Source organism: Thamnophis elegans, chromosome Z (assembly GCF_009769535.1).
Source record: "Thamnophis elegans isolate rThaEle1 chromosome Z, rThaEle1.pri, whole genome shotgun sequence".
Taxonomy (NCBI): Eukaryota; Metazoa; Chordata; class Lepidosauria; order Squamata; family Colubridae; genus Thamnophis; species Thamnophis elegans.
The window spans coordinates 106629666-106644921 of record NC_045558.1 but is presented as its reverse complement, the minus strand read 5'-3'; the positions used below and the strand labels follow the sequence as shown (position 1 = coordinate 106644921).

The 15256-nt window shown below is 43.8% G+C and overlaps 1 protein-coding gene across 1 annotated transcript; it reads right to left on the bottom strand.

The window, feature by feature from the left end:
* Positions 1-1079: 1079 nt before the first annotated feature.
* On the bottom strand, positions 1080-13737 carry LIN7B (lin-7 homolog B, crumbs cell polarity complex component). The gene is made up of 6 exons (XM_032237232.1): positions 13609-13737; positions 12989-13107; positions 12210-12281; positions 9652-9861; positions 7503-7666; positions 1080-2054 (listed from the first exon to the last, which is right to left on the bottom strand). Exons 1-6 carry the CDS (start codon positions 13643-13645, stop codon positions 2033-2035), a joined length of 624 nt encoding a protein of 207 aa, XP_032093123.1. The 5' UTR covers positions 13646-13737; the 3' UTR covers positions 1080-2032.
* Between the last annotated feature and the right edge of the window lie 1519 nt (positions 13738-15256).

The window sequence follows — 15256 nt, the reverse complement described above, 5'->3', positions numbered from 1 at the left end:
AACTGTTGGTAAACAAATGGTTTAAGCTGGACCCAAGGATTGCATAAGTGGAGTTGAAGACCACGCCTGTCACATATTCCTCCATGAAAATCATAGTGAATCAGAGGTCTTGATCATGCCAGTACACAGACTCTGTTTCAGCCCTTCCTTATTGCATTCCATGACCATTTAAAGGCTTTGAATCTTGATCAATTTCATGCCAACTCCCAGCAATGGCTATCTCAGCCTAAAATTCTTTAGTTAGGTTGGTACATCTACTTGACCCAGGTGAGTAAAAGATCTAACAGTTGGGTTTACATATGCAGCTTGATTAGTGTTCCTCTTGGTTAGTTTTTCATGGCTTAATTTATTGGCTTAGTGTTCGAAAGTGCAAGCAGAGACAGTGAATTAATATAATAACTGGATTGTGTGAATTGTAGAATGCAGTCTAGCTTGCTGAATAAAACTAGAAGGGTGGTTTTTAGTTCATCACTGTAGTAATATCCCCTCCTGCTGGTAGACAGATAAAAAAACACTGCATTCCCTCCTACACTATTCCTCCCTTGCTCCATACTTTGCTGTTCTGCCATGAAAAAGGAAGAGGGACAGAAAACCTCTAGAGCTCAACCTGATACAAAAGCTCTCTGCAAACACTTTGTTCATGCTGCTGGTTCCTTTCCTCTGGCCAGCAACTGGGGCGGTAGAAAGGAGAGTGGGGGGGGTCAGAGGAAGAGAATAAACTGGAGGCAGTGAAAAGTGGGGTAACACAAAGGGATAAAAAAAATAAGAGGTTACCACTTACATCTTGCTTGCGGTTCCCAATAAATTTGCTTCCAAATAAATACGTTTAGAATAACATTTTGGCTAGGGAATTCTGGGAGTTGACATCCACACATCTTCAAGCTTCCAAGGATGAGAAACCCTGCTTGGAAACAGCTGATAAAACATACTATAGATTCTATTCTGATGTCACTGGGGGAGTGGGAACTTCTCTCCTCTTTCATACCATAATGCAGTGGTTCCCAAACTTGGCAACTTTAAGACTTGTGGACTTCAACTCCCAGAATTCTCCAGCCAGCTGGCTGGAGAATTCTGGGAGTTGAAGTCCACAAGTCTTAAAGTTGCCAAGTTTGGGAACCACTGTCATAATGGATACACTTCATTTATGCATATATCTGTAGTATTTTGTATCTCAGAAATATTCTGTAATTCATTCCTTCATGGAATTTTACTCCAACTCTTTTAGATCTTGGGCAATTGCATTCTTATTTTACAGAGCAGGAGACCGAGAGACAATCAAGTGGGCTGAAACTGGTGTTTCCCATATCTGTCTCCTGTAAATGCTGTATCATGTTCTAATGTGGACTAAATAAAATTGTTTTGATTAACTATGATATCATCTTAATGACCTCAGATTATCTTCTCCCTCCCAAGTTGTTGCTATTGTTACTATCAGCCTCTCCCAATCAGTGCACCAAACATACAACATGTTTGTTATTTTTTCCTCACAATAACCCTGTCATGGAAGCGGGACTGAAAGAACAATATGGACACCTAACAATGTTATGACTACAGAATACTTCTAATGCTTTATCTAGAATTACGGTACATCTCAATAGTGCTGCTTATTTAACATAAAAACCTTTCCTATACCAAAAGTGCAGCAATGATGTTGGGAATTGCTGGAAAATTGGATAAATGGAATTTCTTTGCCTACAGTGGTGAAAGCACCTTTAAGTTTTCTTGTAGAAGAGTATATTTTTCTTTCATAGCTCTATATATCAGAGGCTTGGATGATTCTCTTGGTAGTTTTGTAGCTATTGTCTGCAGTTTCACAAAGGTTAAGGTGTTGCACAAACATATAGAATTGTTTACACCGAACATCTTTTTAAATAAGAGGAATGTAAAGAATAAATACTGTACACTGAAGCCCACCTCCCAACTCAGGGAAAGGGACTAGATAAATATGTCTCCGCTATACAGATAAAACCATTCCAAAGGATAGGGAGGATGGATCAGGTTCATCAGCTGCCCAATTAACTCTTGTGCAAATTTATCCCCGGGACTCCAAGGATCTGTAGGAATAAAAGAGAAAAAAACCCCAAATTTGTGACAGCAACATGGTATGGATTCTATGTATAACCAAGCAGGAACCAATATTAAGTGCCCCCTATTCTCAGAGCATATAAATTTGATGGAGTCAAACATCTAGTCTTCCATATACCTAGCCCAGCCCCTTCAGTTCTGCAGCAATGACAAGGTAATACTTGGAAGTATCAGTTTAGTTTAAAGTTTAAAGTTTTATTGGGATTTATATGCCGCCCTTTTCCCTGAGGGGACTCAGGGCGGCTTACAACCACAGGGGAGGGGAAGTGCAAGGTCAAAACAAAACACTTTGTGAACAAAAGAAAAATAATAAAACACAACTTTCATTCAGCAATCAAACACTCGGGCGGGTAATTGGAAGCCTATCCCCAGGCCTGTTGGGAGAGCCAGATCTTGAGGGCTGCGCGGAAGGTCTGGATCGTGGTGAGGGTGCGGATCTCCATGGGGAGCTCGTTCCATAGGGTCGGGGCAGCAACAGAAAAGGCCCTCCTCCGTGTGGTCGCCAGTCGACATTGACTGGCAGATGGAACTCGGAGGAGGCCCAGTCTGTGAGATCTGATTGGTCGATTCAGGGAGGTAATCGGCAGAAGGCGGTCTCTCAAGTACCCAGATCCACTACCATGGAGTGCTTTAAAGATGGTCATCAGTATCCTGAAGCGCACCCGGAGACCAACAGGTAGCCAGTGCAGCTCGCGGAGGACAGGTGTAACGTGGGCGAACCGAGGTGCGCCCACTATCACTCGCGCGGCTGCATTTTGGACTAGCTGTAGTCGCCGGATGCACTTCAGGGGCAACCCCATGTAGAGCCCATTGCAGTATTCCAGTCTAGAGATCACAAGGGCTCGAGTGACTGTTGTGAGAGCCCCCCGATCTAGGTAGGGCCGCAACTGGCGGACCAGGCGAACCTGGGCAAATGCCCCCCTGGTCACAGCTGACAGCTGGTGGTCAAAAGTCAGCTGTGGATCCAGGAGGACTCCTAAGTTGCGGACCCTATCTGAGGGGTATAAAATTTGACCCCCCAGCCTAAGCGTTGGTGTATTAGCCAAATTATTGGGGGGGAAACACAACAGCCACTCGGTCTTATCCGGGTTGAGCACCAGTTTGTTAGCACTCATCCAGTTCTTAACGGCCTCCAGACCCTGGTTCATCACGTCCACCGCTTCATTGAGTTGGCACGGGGCGGACAGATACAATTGCGTATCGTCCGCATATTGATGGTATTTTATCCCGTGCCTCCGAATGATCTCGCCCAGCGGTTTCATGTATATGTTAAATAGTAGGGGGGATAAGACCGAACCCTGAGGTACTCCACATGTTAGGGGCCTCAGGGACGATCTCTGCCCCCCGACTAACACCGACTGCGACCTGTCCGAGAGGTAGGAGGAGAACCACCGCAGAACAGTGCCTCCCACTCCCACCTCCCGCAGTCGTCGCAGAAGGATACCATGGTCGATGGTATCGAAAGCCGCTGAGAGGTCAAGGAGAACCAGGATGGACGCATAGCCTCCATCTCTGGCCCTCCAGAGATCATCGGTCAATGCGACCAAAGCGGTTTCTGTGCTGTAACCAGGTCTGAAGCCGGACTGGAAGGGGTCAAGATAGCTAGCTTCCTCCAAGGCCCGTCGAAGCTGAAAGGCCACCACCTTCTCAACAACCTTCCCGATAAAGGGAAGGTTGGAGACAGGACGAAAGTTGTTTAAGATGGCTGGATCTAACGATGGTTTCTTTAGGAGGGGTCTCACCACCGCCGATTTAAGTACGGCGGGGAAGTGCCCCTCCCGAAGGGAGGCGGTGACAACCGCCTGGATCCAGCCATGTGTCACCTCCCTGCTGTTGGCCACCAGCCAGGAGGGACACGGGTCCAGAATACAAGTGGAGGCACTTACAGCTCGGATGGCCTTGTCCACATCCCCAGAGGCAACTTCCTGGAACTCAACCCAGAACTGGTGTGGCAAATAATCCTCCTGTGTCTCAGCTGGATCTACTGCGGTGGAGTCCAAGTCCGATCGAAACCGAGCTACTTTGTCCGCCAAGAATTGAGCATAATCCTCAGCCCTACCCTGCAAGGGGTCTCCCGCATCCCTCCTATTAAGGAGGGAGCGGGTTATCCTGAACAGGGCGGCTGGGCGTGACTCGGCGGACGCAACCAAGGAAGAAATATATGATCTTTTTGCAGTTCTTAATGCTCGGACATAGTCCTTGGTGCAGGTAGTTAAGAGTGCTCGGTTTGCCTCGGACCTATCGGACCTCCACTGGTGCTCTAGGCATCTCCTCCGGCGTTTCTTCTCCCGGAGTTCCTCGGTAAACCAGGGAGCTCTCCGGGATCCACTGACCCGGAGGGGCCGTAGTGGCGCAATCCGGTCGAGAGACTCCGACGCCGCCGAGTACCAGGCGGCAGCCAGAGTCTCCGCCGAACTGTGGGCGAGGGTATCAGGAATAACCCCAAGCTCCGTCTGGAACCTCAAAGGGTCCATAAGTCCATCAGGCACTGGTTTCAGAAGTCTCTAAGCAGATAGATGTCTGCTTAGAGAAATTTACAGCCAAAATTCTCAAGACTGAGTAAAAAAATTAGATTTTCACAAGAATATCTAACAGTCAGAATATATGAAAACCCACATTTCAGATTTGTTGGAACTTGAAGCTAGATCTGTTCACTGTGGCTTAAATCAGTGTTTCTTCATCTCAACAAATTTTAAGATACATGCACTTCAATTGCCAGGATTCCCCACCCAGCTGTCGAGCTAGGGGAATTGAAGCCCACACCCCTTAAAGTTGCAGAGAAACAGCGTTTTAAATGATTTGGATTGCAAAGAGTTTGTTTTAGTCCCAAGCTGAATGCTTGGCTGATAATTCCACTGAAAGCCAAACTAGACATACAATTTGCAAAGTTGGCAACAGTATGTGTGTGTTAAAAACTTAAATTCAGACACTGGCTTGGAGAAAATAGACTCGGTCCTCCATCTTCTATTACAATCCCAACCTGAGTCATGGCTCCAATTGAATTAATTGGAAAGAGAAAATGTGCTCCTAAATAACAACCTCTGTATCAAGAAGAACCTCTGAAAACAATGTTCAAAGTTTCAGTCTGATTTCAGGCACAGCTATTGACACAGAAATCACATTGAATGACACATGTGAATGATCTCTGGCAAGAGCGGGATGGAGGTAGTGCAACCATCCTGGCTCTCTTTGACATCTCAGCAGCCCTTAATACCATTGACCAGGATATCCTGTGGGCCTGCTTCGTAGCTTAGGACTTAGCAACATGCATTTGTGCTGGTTGAGCTCCTTTCTCCAAGGTTGGTCTCAATCAGTATTGATAGGGAGCAAGAGATCCAGCCTCTCTTATGCCTTATCCCAGGGCTTGGTATTCACTGCATTTATTTTTGACATCTACACGAAGCCGCTGGGTGAGATCATCCATCACCATGGATTGAAATATCATCAATATGCTGATGATACTCAACTTCACATATCCACCTGGTAACCTGGTGATGAGGGTAGCTCTACAGCAGGGGAGTCAAACTTAATTTCATTGAGGGCCGCATTAGGGACGTGTTTGACCTCGGTGGGGCGGAGTTAGCGTGGCCAGCTCAATATCACTCATGTCAGGGATGTCTGTGGTGGCCCGAGAGCTATGTCAGAGAAAATGGCCTCCCAAGCTCCATTTTCGGCTGCGACGGCCTCCTCCAACCCTCTGCCGGTGAAAACAGAACTCGGGAGGGCTGCATGTGGCCTTCCTGAGCTCCATTTTTGCTGGCAGAGGCATCACGGGCCAGTGCTTCTCTGTTTTCAGGGCGGCCCCGCAGGCCAGATCAAAGTATTCTGTGGGCCGGATCTGGCCTGTGGTCCTTGATACTCCTGCTCTGTTGTGCTTGGAAGCTGTAGGGGCCTGGATATGGGACGTGTTATGACTGAACCATGGCAAGATGGTGGCTTTGGGTGCATGGAGCTTCCAGATACAAGTCTTTGGCATCCTTAGTTCTGGATGGGGTTGAAGTACCTCGTTCAGACCCAGTTCACAACCCCTACACTAGTTAGGAGTTCTGCTGAACTTACAACTTCTGCTTGAAGTTCAGGTGGCGGCTGTGTTTAGAAGAGCTTTTGCACAGCTTTGACCAGTGCACCAACTCTGATCTTTCCTGGATCTGGACTCCCTGCACTTGGTCACTCAAGCCCTTGTCATCTCTCATCTGGATTAACAAAATGAGCTTTACTTCGGGCAAGTTTTGAAATACATTTGGAAGCTTCAAATTATGTAAGATGCAGCATCATAAGCAGTCTTTGGGGCCTGTAGAATGATCCAGGTTACATCACTGCTTCACAAGCAGCAGGGCTGCCACTTGTTTCCAAGTTATGGAAGTTCAAATTATGGTTATGACCTTTAAAGCCCTCCACGGCAGAGGTCCAGACTACCTGATGAACTTTCTGGTCCCTCTAAAACAAGCCCACCCTAGTCATATTGGCAGAAGAGGCTGTTGAGGATCCTGTCAGTCAAGGAACTCTGACCAATGGAATTCATGAGAAGAGCCTTCTCTGTTACAATGCTAGGCTTCTGGAACTTCCTGCCCCCCCCCCCGTAAGATTCCCCCCCCCCCTATCCTTCCACAAATTTGAAGACTTGGCTCTGCCAGTTGGCCTGGGGACCCAATCGGTGAGTAAAATATAGGAAGTGGCTGCTGGACTAACTTGCTGACCCTACCTCCCCTCTGCACTTCCTGCTCTCCCTTCTACTCATCCTTTTAATTTCATATTATTGTATTTGCACTATTTTTATTGATTTTCTCCTTTGCTATCATTATATCATTTTTTCCATTTTATTGTTGTAGGCCTCCACAATAGACCTATAGAGATATAGGTGGCAAATAGAATGAATGAATGAATGAATGAATGGAGCTTTTTTCTTAGATTTCCCAATGAACTTAAAACCATCTTCCTGAACTGCTTCAGTAAAAGATACATTATAAATATTGCTCTCTTTTGAATGTGTTTAAAAAACCCACAAAATTAACCATCCACTCCATAATATTTTTGCTTAGAAGACAAGACAATCCTCTAAAGCAGTGGTCCCCAACTTCTGGGCAGTGGTCTGATACCAGTTCATGGCCTGTGAGGAACCAGGCCACAGAAGCGGCGAGCGAGCGAAGCTTCATCTGTGCATGAACAGATCTAGGTTGCATGCGAAACACTCCAGCCCAGTTTGTGGAAGACAGTTTTTCTTTCAAAACTGGTCCCTGGTGCAAGAAAGGTTGGGGACTTCTGCTCTAAAGCACAAGCAGAAGCTGGTGTTTTCAGGAATGGGGGAGTATGGGGGGGGGGGGGGAAGCCACCAACTTCTTCTCTTGCCTCTGAAACAAAAGCTGGCAACCTGGTGGGTACCTGCAATTCTCAACGCTTATTTCAGAATCAATTCTTACGAGTAACTGTTGTGTTGCTGCCGGCGCCGTGCTGTCCTCATCTTCTCAAAGCGTGCCTCCATCTCTTCAAGTACTTTGGGTGTGTAGCGTACAACCAGTTTCACTGTGCCTTGTGCTGCTTTCAGAAGTTCCACTGCCCGTTCATGTTGCTCACCCTCCACACTCTACAAGATGGGAGACAAAAAGGCAGGGTCTTTGGGAGGAGAGGGAAGGGGGAGAAGGACCGTTCCTCTTACAATCCTGCCCACAATCCTGCCCCCCCACATCACTGGTGGGGTTGGTGAGGAACTGCCACCTTTTCTACCTTAAATTACAAATTCATGTAAGTGCTACTTCAGACAAAAATGCTACGGATAGGAGAGGGTAGTTATTCAGCTTTCCAGGCAATAATATCTCTAAAAAGATCATTCAAACTATTTCTCCCCTTATTTGGCCTGTATTTCTTTGGCAATAAGCATGGTTCTTGTCACTGAGCTGGGATTTGTAAGGAAAGGTTCTGCTACAACTTATAGTAGTGTCCCTTTTCCAGAGGTGGGTTCCTACCAGTTCGCACCTATTCGGTAGAACCGGTTCGTCAAATCTACCGAACCGGTTAGAAGAGGTTCCACCAGTGGACCTGGAAAGCCGGCCACACCTACAGAAGAGGTTCCAAACTTTTTTGAAACCTACCCCTGGTTCTTGGATCTGATTATTCTACACTATCATGCTCCTATTTATAAAACTCAGTGCCTCTGTGAAAGGTAAGGATGACTACTGTGTTTGTGGTGCAATCAGAACATTGCGTGTGTTGAAGTTGTTTTAACACAAACCAAAGATGCCTTTTAAAAACCAAGTGTACATCATATTCTTATGCATGTGTGTGAGGCAATTTAAGGTGGTTCTGACAAGTGTCGTCGGCATCTTCATATCCGGACACATGGGTGGCAAGCCACTCCCATCCGGTCACATGGGTGGCAAACCACTCCCACAAAGGAGGCCACACCCACAGAGTAGGTTCAAACAATTTTTGAAACCCACCACTGCCCTTTTCACAAAAAGATGTTTCTGGACTCATATTCCAATGAATGACTTCTATTAAGAGTATGCATTATATAGTTTTGGCTTCATAAAGATTTGCTGTTAATGTATAGCTTTTTCTACAAATGGATGCCCTCTGGATATATTGGGACTGTAGTTCAGAGAATTGTACCAGATTAGGTTTTAGGAAATGCCAGTTTAAGAGAAGGCAGAAGAGAGGATTATCTCCGCTACCACATATCCTGTAATACAAACAGATGTCTTACATAATCAATATATAGATTTATTTCATGTCATAAATTATTTTCCTCATGCATAAATTGCTATAAACCTTAATAATTGCTAAAAAATATCGTAACTTTTAAAGTAATTTATCCAAAATGGAGGTTCTGCTCATTGAAATGCTCTCAAATCCTTAACCAACCTATCTATTAAATCCCAAGCCCAACATAAGCAGAGGATATTTTGGGCACTTTTCAGCACTACAAGCCTCACCTGATGCCTATTCTGAGCTTTAAGTATTTTTTTCCCAACGTTCTAAGGGTGAAGAGAAGTGGATCTGGGAGAGCTGCCTTTCTGTTTGCTCAGTGAAGCATTATGCCGAAGTATTGTGTGAAATTAAAATGACAGTTTATCATTTCCTACAGTGGCCTGGAGCAATTCTGGAAAAATGGTAGGAAATTAAAATTTCCCTATTCCCAGGCCACCTGATACTAGATAAGACTGGCAGAAGGTACACACCTCTCTATTTGTCAGGCACAGGAACCAGGAATGTCGCAGAGTGGTATGCTTATGCTACTTCACCTATTGACAGGAATTCTGCCAAGCTAAGGCGTTCGTTGCAGATATTACTGGATAGAACTATGTGAATGTTTAGGGACAATCCGCCTCAGTCTCTCACTCTACATCAATAATTCAAGGCTAGTCAATCTTTTCTGTCTTCCCCTCAACTCTGCAACATATTCTATCCCACTATTTGCTGAAAGACATTTTGTCTGCCTAACGCACTTGTTCTTCACCCTTCACTGGGATCAGGAAGTTGACAATCAGTGCCCCAAAATACCATGCACATCTCTACCTCTTTGTCATACAGACATAGAAGGACCCATGTCTCCTCTCACACAATACCTACCACACCATTGACAGACAGCAGTTGATCTCCACGCTTCAGCCCACCATGGCGATCAGCAACACCTCCTGGGATGATGCGAGAAATATAGATGGGAGAGTTCTGCTCCTTGCCCCCCATGATGTTAAAGCCTAGGCCCTCATCTGTCTTTGGCAGCTCGACAACCCGGGGGTGCGCATGGCCCTCACTAGCTGCAAAGGCTGCCACTGTTGCCTGCATACACAAAGGAAAGACCAGGAGACTCCAAGTCAATAATCACAACATACCAAACAGTACAAATTTTAAAGAATTTCTAGTTCTGATACTGTAAACAAATTTCTGCATAGAAATTCTATTTGAGGTTACTTCCATGTTCTGTTATCACAATTTGGCACATAGCTTTGTAGCACGACTGTTAGTGGAAATTGAGCATTTAATGACAAATATTGTAGAGATAATAAATTAAAATGTGACCATTCCTGTTTTACGCTAGATACCCAGCTCTATTCATTTTTCAGTCTATATTGAAATTACATAATTTCCTTCAATTCTATATTTCCAATAGCTCCTTTTGTACTTAATCCAAATCGGATAACTTAAATAGTTCCATGACCCGACAAATGCGCGATAGAGATATGCGCGCCGACAAAACTGCGACGTCAAAATCGCGCCAACAAAAGCGCAAAGACAATAAAATTGAAAAATGTTTAGGGTTAGGGTTATAACATACGTATGTGCGATTTTGTCATTGCACATTTGTCGTCGCGCTATTGTTGAAAATCAATTAGCGATTTTGATGTCGCGGTTTTGTCGGTGCGCATATGTCTATCGCACATTTGTCGGTGAACCAAATAGTTCTATATGTTGGTTTTGGAAATGTGTTTAAAAACAAAAAGGGAGCTTAAGTTCTGAAAAGAAAATCAATACCATGTAGCAACTATATGAGTTTCTTCTATACATGCAACAGGTGTAAACTTCCAACCTCATTTTCTTCCTCCCAATCCCCTTTGCTTCAAATATAGAGGTACAGTAGGAGGAAGAGTGAAGGTGACAACTGCAACCACACAATCAAAGCTCTACCTCCTTTTTAATGTGTGTCGCAAGTGCAATACACTTTAAAAAGCAGAGAGGTTTTAATTGTATGGTTGCTGCCACCCTATCTACTTTATTTTATTTTTCAGGAGAAACAGAAAGCGGGGGAGGAGGAGGACCAGAAACCAAGGAAGGAGAAGAGAAACACAAAGAAAAAAAAAGAATTTATAAATTACAAGCATTAGGTAACAGTTTACCAAATGTTAGGAAAAAGACAAAGCTTCCCTCTATATACATTTACTGTAACATTAAAAAGTCAATATGATCTATGATCATGTATCAATTTGATATTTTAAGAGCTTTTATTTCTCATCCTGCAGTCATTGCTCAGTCATATCCCTTAATTATGAATCTTAAAGATACTTATTTTTATAAAGAATTATTTTTATGTAATGCCTCAGAGAACATTTTTGGTAGAAGAGCAGGTGAGGCAATAAATAAACGAGTATCCATTTCCATTTCAGAAGTTTTAAGGAATGTGACACTGTTTCTCACAACAGATATATTTCTTTTTTTTTTTTAGTCACAATGAAAGGTTTTTAGCCTTGAGTTCCAAGAATACATAGACCCAGTAGGATGAGTTACTACCAATGACCTACTTCTATGATACTCAAAGACATGTATAGGTAGCCATCATTTTATTTTGTTCACATTCTTCCAGTATTTAAAATAATTGTTTCAAAAATTCCTGATCCACGTTTCATTCCCAAAATATTTGACCAAGCATGAATAAATATTAATTATACTGAACACACTGAAGTAATGATAATTTGAAATTTGAAATTTAATAAAATTTGTATTCCACCCAATCCCGTAGGACTCTGGGTGGCTTACAGAAACGAGATAATTTTTTTTAAAAAAAATTAAGAATAAAAATACAGTTATTAAAATTACACACCATCCATTCTGTCTAGGTGGGGCTGGACATTAATCAACAGCCCCAGGCCTGCCGGAACAGCCAGGTTTTGGTGGCTGGATTAGAAAACCAAAAGGGAAAATATAACAATAAAGCAGGCACAACATGAGCAGATGTCTTACACAGAGATATTAATGCCAGATGTATTTCATTTTGGAAGGAAATGCAAAGTTATGGAATTACCCCTGCCCACCCACACCCACTAGGTATAGGCGCATAACACATGTCTGAAATCAAATACATCATATCTCAGATTGTGCTGCAGCTGTGGAGGGTAGACACATATTACTGACTGCCCCCATATGTCTCAAAACACTTTTGTTCATTCAAATCCAATTCATTACACAACCCTAGTATATCCTGAATCCTTAACAGGAAATCAATGGACTGGGGGAGAAGAGATGCAGATTTGAAGGGGAAAATATGATTTGAAAGCACATGGATGTGCTTATGGCACTTGTCAATAAAAACTTTAAAGAGTTGTGCTTTTTTCTAGATTTGCAGAGGGCAAGACACAGATACAGACTTCTACAGCACTATCAGTAGTAGCACCATAACAAGCTTGTTGAATTACCTTAGCAGTAGCATGTGCCCGGATCTCAGCACTTCCCGAGATATCCAAAGTGTCATAGAGCTGCTCATAAACCTGTCCAGAAATACAAGAGAGGATATAAGGAAGTTGTTTTCCAATGGCAAGACTCTGCAAAATTCAAGATCCAGGTTAGATGCAATTGGTAATAAAAGAAAAAGGGAGACTAAAGGAATCAAAAAATCAGAAATAACTATCAGCCAGAAAAGGAAGAGGTTAAGCGAAATTCTTGGAGAGAATCTGATACAGAGTAAAAGGTTGAAATGGTGGTAGGGGGTGGATTGAAAGGAGAATGCTATCATGATATGTATTATACCAACTGTGCAATTACCAGAAATTACATGTTAGGAGGTGATGAAGAATTGTGACTGGGTGCTGGGAAGGGAGGAGAGGACCTTCAGAACAAATGCTGTCTGTTTTGTAATATAGCTGTTTATACCCATTCAAATCAGATACATTCTGCCTTTTAACATGGGCCTGGTTAATAAGCAATAAGATAAAGATTAGGTTCCAACAAAATTTCCTAACCATCTTTTGGCCCAGCCTAAGCACAGGGTAGAAACCAATCAGCATTTATACTAAATGTATTTTGAAAAACTGGCACTCTAACCATCATCTTTAACTCCGCCTTCCCAACTCCCAAATATCTTTCTAAAGAAGCTCATCCCTAAAAGGGGGGGGGGGAGGTTAAACACAAGCAGAAATATGGAAGGCAGGATAAGTAAGGAGGGGCAACTTAAATAGGACAAACTTCTCAGTCTCACCTCCCTTATGGCACAACAGAATTTGCTCTGTAGCACCCTCTGAAGGGCTTGCAATTTATGGGGGGCCACCTCCCCACTGCGTTGCAGCCGCTCCAGCAATTCGACTGCTCGAGCCACATCTGCAAAATAAAATAATAATATTAATACAAGAAAGAGAACGGGAGTCGTACAGAGCATTTGCGACCGAACTGAAAGCGAGTGGAGGAAGAGTGTAACCTAGCCACGGCTTTTGGCTTTCGCCGTTCCGGGGCGCTGCTTCTCACTACCTAGGGAAAGGGGAGAGACGAAGAGAACCTGGCTCGGGTCTCCTCGACCGGGGCCCTGGCCAGAAAGGAAATCTAGCAGCAGTTTCCACCATATTCTAGCAGGAAGCACCGCATGTCCTCACCTTCCATCCCTGCTCTTCTGCCGCCGAACCCACGGCGACTCTTATGTCACCAGCCCTCCCCAGAAGTCTGCAGATACTCCGTCCTCTCTGTCGCCAGTCGGGGCGATTAGATTCCAGCTATGATCACATCCCCTCCTTCGCTCCAGAGGCTGCCCTACCATTTCTGTCTTCGGTTCACCAGGCACATTCGACGCGAACCTCCGTTCCGAGGCAAAGCCATCTCCATCCTTACCTCTCTCCAGCCCTAGAGGCTCCGCCAGCGCTGCCATCTTCACGTCCGAGAACCCCACCGCCGCCTCGCACGTCAAAGCGGAAGGGTGGGAAGTGCGTGTAGGATTTTGCAAGCCGGCACGCAGCCCTACCTCCGGGCTACTGATGCGCGTGTCTGCCTGGGCACGTGTTTTGAAGACCCCGTTTCCCGGGCGTTACTAAGGTCAGGCAGGAGTCTCTTCTGTTGCCCAGAAAAAGGAAGGCGCTACGAAGCCCGATAGCCGGTAGCTGAAAGTTCAACCCTCATAGATTCTAAATCTATGCCTCCTCCATAATTTGGCTTAGAGCCGACAGTGCATAAGCAGTAGGTGCCTAATTTTCCCTTAAACGTAAGATGGATTCTAGTCGAACGTGCCTGGAATCGCTGGATGAATCTTTACATAAGCAAAATACACCCATGGTGCCTGCCTTCCCCGCGACATCAAAGCAGTCAGGCCTTTTATTTCGCAGGGATAGGAGCCAGTTAAACTCATTTCTGCATTTAGGAAGAATTTGCAACTTTCTGGTACAAATTGGTCTCTTGTACATTTTTTTAAATTTTCATTCAGACGTCTAAAGGTCTTTAGTTATATTGAAAGCTCATTTCCAACAACTCCTGCTACCTAAATGAATATCTGAGGAACCTGCTGTGACTTGTTAGCAAATACTTTGATTGCTTGTGATTTAATTATGCAACAGTACAGTTTTGCAAAACTCTCATTAAAGAACAGCACTTGGCCAAGCTTATTTGGCTTGGACAGCGACACCTGGGAAGTTTAAAACAAGGGTGTACACAGATTTAAGAAAGCAATGGCAAACCACTTCTTGTAGTCATACCAAGAAAACTGAACATGTGTTCCCAATTCACCAGGAGTCAAGTTCTATTTGAAGAAGACCCTTATCGTTAATAGAACATTACTATAATGTAGCAGAGACTATAGCTTAATCATGTAAAAATGCCTTTGCATATCATATAAAAGTATGCATGGCAAACAAATCAAGATTCCTGTGGTGGTGTGATGGAGGTCACAGAATTGGATTCAATTCTACAAGTCAATAACTTGTAAAAATCTAACCCCATTATGAAGAAAATTCATGTGCAAACCAACAAAGATCTTTTTCCCTTTAGTTCCTGCATACATTTCTTTTAACATACTGTTCTGTTCTCATTTTTTCCCCTTCAGGGCCAAATACAATTGCTGTATTTCGTTTGCTATATTTGATTGCAAGAACTTGCCCATCATTTAAATCATACTGGAGTGACTGTTTTGTGAAATAAGCATGGACTCCCTTTCAGTATTGGGTGTTATATAAGTGGAAGCAGAGAAGCTGAGGGCTTGGAAGCATAACTTCAGTTAAGCATCACTCTATACTCTTGCCTTCAATGAAAAAAATATTTTGCTTGTGGTTTTCTATTGTAGTAATTCAATCCTGGCAATTTTCCAGACAATTTTGTACCAACTAAAACCTACATTTTAGTTTTTAACTACCAATATAGGTTCATGGAAAGTTGTGAATTTCATAGGAGCCAAGATATCCAAAAACATTGCCAAAAAACTAAGTGTTCTTGCTCACAGTCACCAGGAGTCATTTTTCACTCAAAGGCGTTTTATATTCAATACGGTATTTAG

Bases quoted from the DNA above. Each gene is read 5' to 3' on its own strand.
- LIN7B (XM_032237232.1), bottom strand. From the start codon at position 13,645: ATGGCAGCGCTGGCGGAGCCTCTAGGGCTGGAGAGAG. The intron at 13,108-13,608 runs GTAAGGATGGAG...TTTATTTTGCAG, and splicing joins GCCTCTAGGGCTGGAGAGAG to ATGTGGCTCGAGCAGTCGAA. The intron at 12,282-12,988 runs GTGAGACTGAGA...ATTTCTGGACAG, and splicing joins TCTGTTGTGCCATAAGGGAG to GTTTATGAGCAGCTCTATGA.